Consider the following 14403-nt stretch of genomic DNA (forward strand, 5'->3'; position numbering starts at 1 on the left):
TATTTCAGCACTGGGTATGCTAACGTGCAACCAATGACTGTACGGGATTTTCTAGAGGAATTTGTGGGAAAGTGAACCTGGTAACTCCCAAAACAACGTAAATGAAAGCATAGGTCATTCATGCAATTGTTTATGTTTTGTAATTTTGTGTCTATAGCAAATGTTTGTCACAACAAAGTTTTCAGTGCTGTAATATATTAAAGAGAAAATCTTTTACAATCTTAAAAAAAAAAATCCAATCCCTAATTTAGCCACATATAATTTGGTTCTCCAAATACTTTTGAGTTAAACATTACAAATGTAAATAAACCATTTTCAGATACATTAAATGCACTTTTTGCAGGGATAAAGAGCTCCTGGCAACCAATTTGTTGATTAAAACACATGCAGTTTCAGTTATTACATTCCTGCCTGTGCTTTTAATGTGTTTCCAACACTGTCAAAAATGCATAAAAAGACTGGATGCTCATGTTTGGATGCAGCGCCCCAACATATACAGGCTTTTGGTTTATTTATCCTGGGATTGTATACCACTGCGTCAATGCATAACTATCCACTGTCCTTATTAGCTGAACACAGGAGATGCCTCAGAGCCCACGGTAACCATGCGGCGGTGAGCTGGTTTGCTGAGGCAGAGTGGAGTGGAATTGAATGGTCTGCAGTGAGAGGCTGTGGGTTGGGTTTCTCTGAGGTTATGGTCATTCTCCCCTGGGAAAGTGGTGAGGCCTGGGTGTTTACTTTGGAGTACCCCTGCCCCTCCCCTCATATAGCCTCCACTCAGTAACCTATGATTACCTCCATTGGTGCACACCTGTCATCTTTGAGCTCTTAATGATGAAATTATGAATCAGTATTAGTGCACTTTTAATCTGTTTCAAGCGGCACTTAGAGGCTACATCTAAAAGAAAACATTTCAAATTAAATTAAGTTTTGAGCATTTTTTTGTTTGTTTGTTTTACCAAAGATCCTCTTATTCTTTTCGTGGTTTGAATGTTGCATGGGCGCCACCTTCTTGTCACTGCAGGTGTGTATGGGAGAGGGGCTGGGAGGTGGAGAGGGTGTCAGGACTGCACTTAATGGGTAGGGGCTAAGGTAGTGCCTGCATCTTCACCCAAAGAGGAGTTTCTCACTCTGCCTCACTCAGACAAACACGCAGGCTTGCTCACAGTGCTGGGCTCCACACGCACACTCCTCACCGTTGCTCCGGCCACCAGAAGTGATGCTTGGGTGTTACTCTTCATGAGATTATTGAAGCACCAAGTGGTGTAGCAGCACTGCAGCTGATGGGCTACTGCTGCTGCTCTATCTTTATCTCTGTTTTCATTGGGACGTTGGGGAGAAATAAATAGCTCAACACACACTGTTGGGAGGCAACTGAATGGAGCAGACTTGAGAGGGGGTTTCCCCACACTGCCCTCGCACCAATGGATTTGGACAGAATTTTTGAATTAGCCAAATTGTATTTGGCAGCATAATTTTTTTAACTTTATTACTTTTTTGATAGGATCTTCCTTTAAGAACTTGTGGACTGACTATTTGGTGGATTCTCCTTCTCAAGATTCACTACATGTAAGTCTCCATGATTTCTTTGTTTTAACAAATTGTCTTATTACTGACACAAGTAATGACAGGAGGGAGGGAGAAGTCATATTCTTGGTATTAGTGTCATTTTTTGGACTTTTTTGCACATTGCAAACAAAGTACAGAGGATGTACGTTGTTTTAGCATTAATGTCTAAAACAAGATCTCGACTGATGCATGGATATTTTTTAAAAAAATTTTAAACTGTTGCAGTGAATGTTAAGAGTAACATTTCTTGTATTCTGCAGATCTTAGGTTGCAGGATGTGCTCTATAGCCATGCTCCATCAGTGGAGTCTTGCTGTGTTCTTGCTGTGCTCCCCAGTGACTCTCTACGGGAGGCCAGTTGATGCACTTAGTGGTAGAACGTGAGTTACTTTCTTTGTTTATTTTGTTTATTTGTTTATTGGGTGCTAAAGTTGTATAAAAGTGGACATTATAAATGAGGTACGAGCAAATTTTTAAACGAGAGAGTGAAAATTTGTAGCAATATTTTTGTTGTTTGTCTTGAGAACACACAACCAGAGTCTATGAGCACATATAACAGTTTGGAGACATTCAGTATTAACTTTGGCTTCATGGCTGCTTGAGTTGAGAGTATTGCGGCTCTCAGAAATTTTGTTTATGCTGCCACCTACTGTACTGAGTCTTACAAGAACATGACCTTGAATTTCTAGAGCAAAAGCAATTCCAGGCACAATCTCTACACCTCGGTGTCAAATAGAGTATTACTAGAAAGTCATATGAAGAAGACATGTTTAAATTGTTTGTTGGTATTGATTTGTAAATTTGATACTGGTATTTTATGCACACAAGCAACTTTTCTTCCTTAGAAATCTAAGGGAAAGGTGAGCTTATTAGCCAGACTGCTCTCTTCATGCATGAAGCTGTAGTAACATGCTAGTATGTAGTCACTACATGAAGCTTTTACACAAGATTCTTCCTTTCCTCACTGCATATGGATTTGACTATGACCTGTGCCTCCTCTCCTCCATGCTTGCAGGAGGAGGTCAGTGAGCCATGCCCAGCTGATGCACGACAAGGGACGCTCCCTGCAGGAGTTCAAGCGTCGCATGTGGCTGCAGGAGCTGCTGGAGGAGGTGCACACAGCCGACGAACGAGCCCCGCCCCTCCAGAGCAGAGCCACTAGCCACACCTTCAGTGGGAGTGCCCTGCACCAGAAGCCCCCCGGAGGCACCAAAAACCTCCCCCTCAGGTTCAGGCCGGACAGGGAGGGAGTGAACCTGCCCCAGGAGACCAACAAGGCTCTGGCCTACAAGGACCAGCCACTCAAAGTGGCCACCAAGAGGAAAAAAAAGGTGAGGTTAGGCCGGCGGAGGGAGAGCGACAAGAAGAGGAGAAAGACACGTTCTGTCACAGCAAAGGAGCTGCAAAGGACACAGTGCCCCGGGTGACAGACTCCAAATGGCCTATGGGTGGTGCTGCACTAAGACACTGACACAAGTCCAGCATATGACTGAGGTCTGACAGACTCAACCCACAGCTGATTCTGTCACTTCATATTACGGCCTTGGGGCTATGCTTGTATGATTATAATCCGCTACATTTGTATTTTTGTGTTTAAATACAGTCTCATACTTCCAGGAATTTTATGAACTATCACATAACATATCGTTAGGTCCCATATTTATTTGGGCAATTTATACGCCTCTGTAACCCTGACTTACATCAAAACAATGCCATATGGTTTAATCTTTAACCTGTTGTGTGCACAGGTAGACCTTAGGAAGAAAAAAATATTTATTGTCTGTACATAGTGTGACTTCACAGACATTTGGGTGCCGAGTGGTCTAGTATTTGGTTCACTCTTCATGTACTGACCGTTGTGGCCATACAATCACGATGAACTGCTCACTGAATACATCTATTAGAACTGTTTCTGCCATAATTTATTTCATTTTAAAGTGTGTATTTATTTTGTGAATGTATCACGGTGCTGCTGACTAAATTCCATAATGCACTTTAGTTGTATCCTGTACATGTTCTCTTGTGGTTGATTTTTGGTTTTGATGTTTCTTTAGATGATCATACTTTCTTTCCCCACCTTACATCCCTCATGGACTTGTAACTTATTGGATGCTTCATGAAACCCACTCTCGATATTTTACATTATAGTTTATTTTTTATAGAATAAGCCCAAGTCAGAGGCGATCAGACTCATTTAATGTTCTTCACTTGCACTGAGGGCATACTGTACATGTTTCCAAATAATCAAACATTAAAAATGTAGCCATTAGAAATAATTTGATTTGTAGTGTCTTTGTTTACTAGCTATATCTGGTAAACATATTCCATTTGATAGACAATTTAATTAAACCCTTGACCCATGTTGTACACAGAAAAGGGTATTCTGGCAACACCCTAAGCGTGATTTCTCTGGATTTCTTACAATACTGTACGTAAAATGATAAAGCAACAGAGATATTTCAAAGCAGATTAATATACAATTATTTAATAACAGGAAAATTTGCCTATTTTAACCTTGGATTGAAGTTCATATATAACAAATGGAATTACTTTGTTCTATCATCCTTAAGAATGAAAATGGCTTTCACAAATTAACGAACTTGGACAGTACGCAGCAAAGGCTTCAGTATAAAAAAAAAATCTCAGTGCCAATGTTCATGCAAAATCCATCTTTTTTCCTATCTAGGCCATGCAAAAATACTTTAAACTGTGTCACACTATCTGTATGTACATTTTACATTTTAGCCATTGACTTAAATGAGTATGGCCTTCATTTGCTGTAACACTAACACTTACAAGCCGCCAACAGTAGGGAAAGAAAGAGGCCAAGGGGAGCCATGGTGCCCTGAAGTTGTGGCACTTGGAGAGATTGTGTAAGAAAACAAAAAGGGCAGTAGGCCTGGGTTCAACAGGTTGGGTGGCAGGCATCCACCTTGCTGAAAATTTCTTGAACAAGAAACTTAATCAGCACCTCCTCCATGAGCACTGTTGTGTAGCTTGGTGATTTTCAAAGTGACTGTCATGGGGTCCTCAGCAAAATGTGGAATAGCTTTAAATCACTATGACTTAATTAGCTAAAAAAAAAAAAAAAAAAGTGAATCATTATTTTAGCATGTTATTTGTCAGTGTTCAGGTATGACATGAAACAATTTAATACTTAATACAAACCAAATTATATTTTCAGCCTCCACAGGGCAAAATTACTTCAAATAAGGGTATGAGATCAAAAACTATTTCATGAACATGAAATAGTTTGAAAACCCCTACTGTTGCTGACGCTGACCTTCGACCTCTGTGTGGGAGTGGGGGTGCTTTGGGGATCACTACAATATCACACAGAATTACTAGAAAAATAGCGGTTAAAAGAAATAAGAAACACAAGCAGGGCAGGGGGAATCTGTTTTTTTTTTTTTTTTAATTTTGTTGTAAAAGAGGTGTATCAGAAAAAAAAAATCAGTGTTTTTGTTGACTTTTGGTGTGTAAAGAACAGAGCGAGGCTGTTAATGTCACACTTGAGAACATGTGGCATTTTTAACAGTCGCTGAGTGAACGGCACGGGGAGAGCAAATGCATCAGTGTCAGCTATATCCTGTGCTAAGAGCAGCAGTGTACATCGCGGGCCATTAGTGGACACAGAGTCATAAATGCTGTGGAATAGCCTGATAAAGCCAACATCAGGAGCCTGCAGCTCACACCGAGGAAATCAATCTAACAACAGGAGAGCCATTAATAACTCTAGAGAGGGGGAGACACAGAGAACGCAGTCAATGGAGGGAGCATTTATTCTTTGGAGAGGATCCATGGTATGGTGGTTAAGGGTGCTGTTTTTGAAATATACTCTTTATACAGTACAAAGACATGATAAAAAACAGCTTCGCACAGAAAGAGGAGCATTTAAAATAAATACAACACGTAGACAGTTCACAAAGTATTTTTCACGCAATTTAATTCAGGAAAAAATAGCATAAACACACAAATGAATGCACAGTAATCATATGAGTGTTTCTCAACAAAGCCTCTCTCAGTAAGACACAACCCACACTATATGCAGCACTTAAAATACACAAATTCAGCATACACATCACAAAACCACTGCAAATGCGCGCTGTACCTTTTACAAGTAACACAGATCCATCTTATAATGGAAAATAAAACTGCAAACCACTGACGTGCTTCTCAGCAACGGGACAGCGGAGCTTTCTCTTTAAACCTAGTCAACCAGAATCAATTTGACCCAAGTGATGTTTGTCTTTCTTCCCTCCACATTTGACAGTCACAGTCGTCATGAATCCTGAGAGGCTGAGTCCTCTTCCTTCTCTTGTCAAATTTAACAGGATGGATACAGGTCACGCTGTTTTATATCTGGATACTTCAAGGAATGTTATGAGGATGGTACACACATAGACATGAGCCAGGAGTTACTTCACTGAGGAAAAGACAATGGTGAGTAATTAGTAGGTTCAAACTAGGGACAGATGTTAAAGTTGAGAGCTTTAAAAAAAATAATATATGTGCTATATGCTGTGATAAAACAAGCACAGAACCCTGAGCACCTGACGACAGTATAGATGGAAAGGTAACAACATCTAGTTTGCCAGTTCTGTCTCAAAACACTAAATGACATAATGCTTCTTAGCACTTCACTGTATTTCTGCATCTCCAATTTTTGTGGTTTTCTATTATCTTTGGATTTTTTTTAAAAAGCTGTCATTTTGAAGATACGATAAATAACTTTGTTATTGTACTACCTGGATACAAAGTAAATGATGCTGTTTTGAATTGTCCTATTTCAAAGAGACTTCAGGTAACATGAGTTTGATGTGACACAGGCTGTTCCCAACACCTACGGGCTGATTTTTGCCTGCACCTGTGGAGTGATCCTGGGCATCGGGTTCTGTGCCAACCTGCTCGTCTTCTCTTTGTTTGCCAAGTATAACACCTTGCGTAAGAACCGCCTGGACATCCTCCTGCTCAGCATGACTCTGGCCGACTTCCTCACCCTGCTGCTCATCCCCTTCACCCTGCACTCCGCCGTAAGCTACTCCTGGCCTCTGGGCAACACCTCCTGCAAGATCTACCAATTCCTCCTGGCTTTCAGTTTGGCGGCCAGCACCTATTCTCTGTGCGCAGTGTCCATGACCCGTGCCATGATCATCACCAACCCGTACCAGCCTCCTACCATGGACCTGGTCATTCTCATGTTTGTCCTGGTCTGGGCCCTCAGCTTCTTCATCAGTCTGCCGCTGCGCATGTTTGCCACTAAGGAGAGCCTGGGCCCCAGCCTGGCAAACTTCACCTTCTGCCTCCCAACCATCCACGAGCACCACTACCAAGTCGTCCTGAGTCAGTTTGTACTCTACTATTTTGTTCCAATGCTGGTCATCGCCTTCAACTATGTCCGCCTGGCTGTTTTTCTCCACAAGAGCCCTGTTATGTCGGTGGCCAGTGCCAGAAATACCCGCCGTGCGTCCGTAATGGTGTTCTTGGCTGCTGCTACCTTCTCTGTGTGCTGGCTGCCTGGTTATGTGCTGGAGCTGTGTGTATACCTGGGGCTGTATCGCCATGGCCAGGCCTGGGAGATGTTCTACTTTGTGTGCACTGTGCTGCAGTACCTTCACCCCTGCGTCAACCCAGTGCTCTATGTGCTGCTGTCCAAGCGCTACCGCCACAGGAGGGCAGCGTGGCTCTTCAGCTGTAACAGGAACAGGGTGCACCCACAAGTCATCAGCGTCACCACAGACAGCATTTAGAGTCAGAGGTAGCCAGAGATTGCTTCACTCATAAGGCATCAGGAAAAGACCTGTTAACATTTAGGGAAAGTTTTTACATTTCTGAACTGCTTTTGTGCACTGCATTCTGTGGAGACTTTATTATATTGCTTATTATGGGCCTTGGATTGGAGGCTATTGTGCTTGGCATCTTACATTTATATAACACTACAGGCCAGACTTAGACAAAAACCAGAGTTGGGTAGGTTACTCTAAAAATGTATTTGATTACAGTTACAAAAATGTATTGTGATTATGTTCAGTTCCTTTTCAATTACTTTTCATGTTTGAGGTATAAAAGGCACAGATGAGAAAAAGGGGGAAATTACATAGCTCACAAAATTTATTTCAGATATGCATATAAACAAAGACATCCACCATTTATCTGAGTTCCTTGCTTTCCTTTAAAATGGAGAAACTCGGAAAAAGTATTAAGTAATTCTCTAATTTTTAAATAATATTTTTAATAAGAATTTGTTATTTTTGGATCATTTAACAGATTATACTTACATTTTGTAATGGAAAAAGATGATGTAACCACATTACATATATTGAGCTACTACGCAAGCCTAATAGCCTAATAAAATTGTTCTGAACATAATATAATGATGCCATAATAATGCTGCAATGTCTCTATGCTTTTTACAGTAATTAGTAATCAGCTTGAATCAGTCTGGAGGCAGCACATCAGTATAAAGACATGGTGATGTTGCTGCTGAAGTATTTTTGAACAGGTGTGTTAAGGTTCTGTTTATTTTCATTGTTTGAAATGATTCATTTTTTTGCTGTTATTGTTCCCTAATCACTGTATTGTACAGTATTGCATGTGTTTTATCACCAGTTTTATCACCATTTTTATCCATGTGCACACTAATTGGAGAACCGATATTGTACTCTAACGCTGGAAACTGTAGCCTGAGGAGACTTGGGGCGCATGGGGCACAAAGCAAGAAAAGCCAATCCATCCCTGTTGGTGGTGATGGATACCGCAATCTCTCTCACAGGTGCTGGCAATATAAACTCCAAAGTTTAGAAAAAAGAAACCTATTTCTGCAATCAAATAATTGTGAAAAACAAAAACAAACAAACCAAACACAAAAAAAAACCTAACACGATATACTCAATCAACATCATGACCACCTGAGTTTTCCCCATATAGGTTTCCATTATAATTTAAATCCTTACTTAGTTTGTGGCGTGATGTTTTCGCTCTTGCAATACTGCTGCTGCCTCTCAGTGTATGGGTTTGTCTTTTTGTCGGTGAACATTACAAGAGCTCTGCTAGATCAGCATTTTGTCCTACACTCCTGACCGAATTATTGTCTAGCTGAGGGGCTGTAATTGAGGATCAAACTAAAACTAAAACCAAAAAAAGACAGAAAAAACCTTCAAAGGAATTGGCCTCTGCATATCGAGAGATGTGGATGTCTGCAGTCCAAGGTGCTGCATGTCTTACCCTGTTCCTTTGGACTGTATTTCCATTTATATTGCATGTGAGGTCCTTGTTCCATGTGTTAAAATATGTTCTGTGAGTGGTCACTATGTTTCTGCTGCAATGCCACCAAGACTAACCCCTGGACTTTTTCTGTACTTGACAGCGAAAGCAATTCTTAAGAGTTTAACTGGCCGTGACATGAGCATCTGACAACTGTAGACTTTTAATTCTTTTGTTGTATACAACTTTGCTAAAGGATAGCAGGTCTATCTGGTGTTGTACTGATTTAATAAAAGCTTGGTTCTCCTGATACAGAATGACCTGTACTTCCTTCAACACCATTTCATGCTAAAGGTGCCTTTACATTGTTGGTCCTGTGCTCACAATGACTGAAATATCAAACAAAGGAGATTTATAAATCCCTAACAATATATTCACACAGGTTCAGCAATACCCTAATTAGCCATATTATAGCTGTGTATGACTTCTATGATATGTGACAACCTGAGAGCAGCCTCTCCAAAGGTCTCAGACAATGTCAGCAAATGCAGACAGGAGAAAACACCCAAAAAGCTCACATGATAAAGTTTCATAGGACAGCTATTTTCCCTCTGACCTTAAAAATCCCTCAGTGAGCACGACGTTTACTTTAGTAAAGGATGGGATATGAACAGGCAGCCTTCTGAATGTGAGCTATTCATTGTGCAGGTATTATGCCATATTATGAGGAATTAAAAATCCTAGGTCAACTCCAGAGTCGCCCTTTCGTTTAACTGAACTTACTCAACAAAACTGAAGGCTCCATGGCTGAAAGGCGATAATGTATAAGATGATAGTATTCCATATTCTGACTATATCACAATCAGAAATCACTGCTTTTATTCTGCTTTTACCAGGACAGGTCTAGATACACAAACATAATGCGTTCACCCACATTACCATTGGATCTTTACAGTTAGATATGGAACAGATCAAACTGTGATCAGAATCCAGCTGAATACAACACAACAAGATGGTAAGGGGGAGCAAGAAAAATCTGTACAGACACAGATTTCAATAAGGGCAACCAAAGAAAATGTTGTGTGTGGACTTCCAGTAGCATAAGCGCATAAAATCCAAGCTTTAGAATCAGACATTTTAAAAAAATCACATCTAAATGACAAACATAACCACAGCCTGCGGTGGCAAGGCTGGTTCAGTGTTACATCTCGTCAAAGCAAGACAACAACAACTCTGTCATCCAACTCACCACATTTTCTGGGGGCAGCAGAGAGCCAGGTGTCCTAATATAAGGGAAGTGAAAGCATTGGGAGAGGGAGTAACATGGCTGGTTGGAGTTCTGGCGGCCGTTGCAGTAATTGGAGCTGATCCTCCCAGCCCTCCCTGTGTCCGCCCAGCTCCTGACTTTTGGCCTTCTGTAGAGGGAGGGCAGCTGGCCTGACTTGTGCAGACTGGTCATCTGCAGCCTGTCTCAGTATGTTGGATGCAGTGAAGCAATAACACACACGTGCTCAGGTGTTCCTGACCTACTGAAGTATAAAACTTCATGAATGTACTTTGCCATGTGGAGGCTGGTGTGCAAAGAGAGCTTGTGATCGAATTCACCTTTACAAGGAAATCAGAGAGCTTTCAAGAAGTTACCAGTGTCAAGATGTCTTTCTGAACAGCGCTATGGCGTCTTGAGACCCAGTAAGGGACTCAGCTGTGGGCGTTCAGAGTTGGGTGCAGGTGTCAGGACCAGATTGGCTCAGGTACCTCATTGGTTCAAGGTCCTACCACAGCTATATCCCAAAATGATGTATCCTGTTCTGATTGGACAACAACACTGACATAAACTGGCCAAGCCTTTGCCTGATCAAAATACGCTGATAACTGCATCCTCCCTTGTCAACACTGGTTTTATATAGCAGCACCATGGAAGTATTATATTATAGTAGCAGTAGATCTTTTATATAAGGCCATGTATTCTACTTAAAGGTTAACTGCACACACACACACACACACACACACACACACACACACACACGCACACACACATGCACACACACACAGCAATACAAAACAAACAAACAAACAACAACAAAAAACAACAACAACAAGGCATTCGGTAGAGTGCAGAGCTCTGCCAAGGTCGTAGCTGGAAGTTTACACTAAGCCATGATACCTTTCAGTTATTTTGACAAATATTGCAATTGCAATAAGAGTCATGGTTTTAGTGGATGAGAATTTTTTAATCATAATTTTCATTTTAACTTACAAAAATATTAAAATGATGATGATGTGATTTTTGCTGGGGTCTGTACCAAACAAACATGTTTTCTTACCTCCGATAAATACAATTTATAGGCCAGAGTGTCTCTGTAGCACCAAAATAATTAATTTATAATAATACGTTTTACCTTTATTATTGTATCTCCTGCTATTTGGATATTGCACTTGGCCATATTGCAATTTTGATAATATTTCCATAAGCTGTTCAGCCCTACCTTTCAGCACTACTGCTGTCAGAGGACATGACTCTTTCAGTCAATCAGCAGGCAAAGTTGTTCAGCACCAGCTTGTTTAGAAACTCTCATCCCGTTTGTTCCAAGCCCCACCCACTGTCATGCCCTCTTGAGACTAACTGGCCTGAAAAGTTAATCACTTCTTTACTGACCTACAACAAATCTTGCCAACATGTTTTCTGCAACTGTGTCCCAAACTATTGAGTTTTCCTGTTGACAGATAATTTAATTCTTTTTCACCTAGGCCTCTACTGCACTGCAATAGAGGCCTAGACACACTCAAAGTTTGCCGACACAGTATCATACTCCAAACTTGCACCGAGACTATAAAGGTATGAGTCAGGGAAATACTGAAAAGCACATAATTAAAAAAAAACTTTAAAATGGCTGGAGGGTCTATTTCCAGAACATCTTCTCTGAAGCCGCTGCCAGATTGTAATTCAATTACCCTGTCACTTAAAACTCCCTGGCCTGATCACTATGCATCTACTACACGAGGCAGGCCTTCCAGACAGATCTAAATTAATTAAGCTGACAGTGACATCACTCTCTTTTCATCATTATCAGTTAACACTAGATAACCAACAGTTTGCAATTTAGTGTGCGTTGAAGAATTTAGGCAATTAATTATTATTAATTATTTGGTTCTTCAGTGAAATGGTAAATATCTGCTTTGTAGGCCTAATGTTAATTGTATGTCCTTTGTTTCTGATTACCTATTAATAGTTACAACCGTGCAGTCTGCCTTAAGGCTAACAACTACATTGTACCTGTTAAATGTTTCATTCAGCTTTAGATATTTGATTACCTGAATGTGTCGGGCTGTATGTCCTGCCTTACTGAACAAATGGGTACAACTGCCCTGTGTCTGAGAGTCTTTAGTCCTAACATGGTTTTAAGCTGCACAACCTGAGAAATTGTGGGGTACAACTCTCCAAGAACTGTTGGGACTGTAAAAATATATCAGCCATTATTTTTAAAAAATTTTCATGCAGCAAACAGGGTATATTAGGAATTACTGCCAAAGCAATTCAGTAGCATGTCTAGCATATCTAAAACTGCACAATTTGTAGGTGGTGTGTAAAACCTGCCTGTCAAAAGAGGGGTGGGACAATAAACAAGTAGCCACATAGTTCAAAAGTCAAACACTTTTCTTTTCCTCTTTTCAATGATTCAATTGAACTGAATTGAACTGAATGCCTTTATTGTCATTGTAAACCACCTTGTTAACATTTTAGATAGATGTTTCTGGATCTGATCCATGGAGGAATGATAGGGACACAATGAACACAGACTGAAATACAAGAAACAGTAGAAGTAAGAGCTAGGACTCAGAGAGAAAAATATAAAACTATAATCCAGAGTATACAGACCCACACACAAGCACAAACAAAGGAGTCCATAAACCATGAGTCTATCACACAAAGATTCTCATGACTGAGCTACTGGTGAGGGTACACTATTATATATGTCAGGAATCAACACTTTAACCCTTTGGCGCATAGTGTTCACTACAGTGGACAGCTGTTTAAAAGTCATTTTCTCCTAAATGCAGTGGTTTCTATGGTGGAATTGCATATCAGCTGTTAGAATGCTCTCTGCTGCTCCCCTCCATTGAGGTTTATGCAGAGACTGTCAATTCTTGTTGCTGAAAACATATTAATACTAGTATCATGACATGGTAATACCAGTCCTGCATCCTTAAAGAAGTATGCAGACTCACAAACGTGTTCATGCCCTAAGAAGAGTAAAAACACATAAGAAAAAAATCTTGACTCAGGCTTTCATAATTCATGCATCAAAGGGTTAATGCTGCCTAAGTTGAGAAATACCAAACCACTGCTTAAAGCAACAACTCAAGTGAGTGTAAATGTGTTAGATTTTAACCTAAATCTACTTGGTGAGCATTTGCTACTGGCAACACTGTGTGTACAAAAAAAACACCCAGCATATGATTTAACTTTTACTTTAAGTACAAGGATTTACAAGGTGCAGGAAATAGAATACAACTGTATCGATTAAAAACAAACAAACATGCAAAAACACCTTACTCATTCAGTTTGGTCAAAGGCCTGGCTGGTGGAAGCCAAAGTTAACTATGCCCCACTGCATCTTCCAAGATTTTGGAACTAGTTTCCTGGAGGCCAGGAAAAGCTTGGTGTAAAACGCTGACTGGCCCCCAACAGCATCTGTGCTTTTAGTTTTTTTTCTGTGTTTGTACAATCACTTCGAAATGAGACCGCTAACCCCACTAACCCCACTAACCCCACTCTCCAGGTTTGCTGCTGACATACAGGGAGGAAAAACTAGATTTATGTTCACAAGAGCCACATACAGTTGCCGGGGAGTTGCAGCAAATTTGCTTGTGTATTGAGGTTACTAGTTAGGCAAAGTGTAAGTGAGCTAACTTGAAAGTATAGATGTATCAACGTTCCACTACAACACCAGCAATGTGAGCTGCAAAAAGTATAGATATCATTATCTGATTTAAAACATTCATTTGGATATCTGAGTTACCAGTGACAAAATGCTTGCCCGAATCCAGTTTTCTCTTGTTAAACATTTGGTTCTTCTGTTTGGAATCTTATAAAAACTTGATCTCAGGATTGTTGATAGTGCTTCCAACCACACGTCAGCTTTTGGGCATTTTGTCTTGTTTGTTAATAACCCCAAATCAAAAAGAGACATGGTGACACTCTATAAAGTCAATGGAGAGTGATGAAATGTTTTCTGCTCTCCGGTTGGCAGGACATATTTGTTCTCCGTCTCTGTGGTTGGAGTTGTGGTGTGGCAAAGTGACAGAGTGAGATTAGGAAAAAAAAAAAAGTCTGTTTGGAGAGAGTACTGTATATAGGAGTTCAGAAAAATCCTCCCATCAAATAAAAATGTATTTCTCTGCTTAACTGATATTCTATTTGCTTACACTTTCAATAGACCCTCCTCATGTCGTGTTGTGCTGCATCATCTTTCAGCAGGAAAGGAGGGAATGCTCTCAAAATGCTGTTTCATTGTGACTTTAAGCTGCAGTATGAGTGAAATGCACCTTTAACTCAGTTGCTTTGGTTTGGGAAGATGGGCTACCTCCTTCCCTTTGTTCAAATATTGTAAGTCTGGAATATATGAGATAT

At 40.4% G+C, this 14403-nt stretch overlaps 2 protein-coding genes across 2 annotated transcripts; both read left to right on the forward strand.

The window, feature by feature from the left end:
• The first annotated feature begins 1844 nt into the window (after positions 1-1844).
• LOC115360483 (parathyroid hormone-related protein-like) lies at positions 1845-2995 on the forward strand. Its single transcript, XM_030053415.1, has 2 exons — positions 1845-1948; positions 2584-2995. Exons 1-2 carry the CDS (start codon positions 1845-1847, stop codon positions 2993-2995), a joined length of 516 nt encoding a protein of 171 aa, XP_029909275.1.
• Positions 2996-5951: 2956 nt separating this feature from the next.
• Positions 5952-7318, forward strand: LOC115360484 (galanin receptor type 2). Its single transcript, XM_030053416.1, has 2 exons — positions 5952-5960; positions 6398-7318. Exons 1-2 carry the CDS (start codon positions 5952-5954, stop codon positions 7316-7318), a joined length of 930 nt encoding a protein of 309 aa, XP_029909276.1.
• Positions 7319-14403: the final 7085 nt, after the last annotated feature.

This window comes from Myripristis murdjan, chromosome 6 (genome assembly GCF_902150065.1).
Source record: "Myripristis murdjan chromosome 6, fMyrMur1.1, whole genome shotgun sequence".
NCBI lineage: Eukaryota > Metazoa > Chordata > Actinopteri > Holocentriformes > Holocentridae > Myripristis > Myripristis murdjan.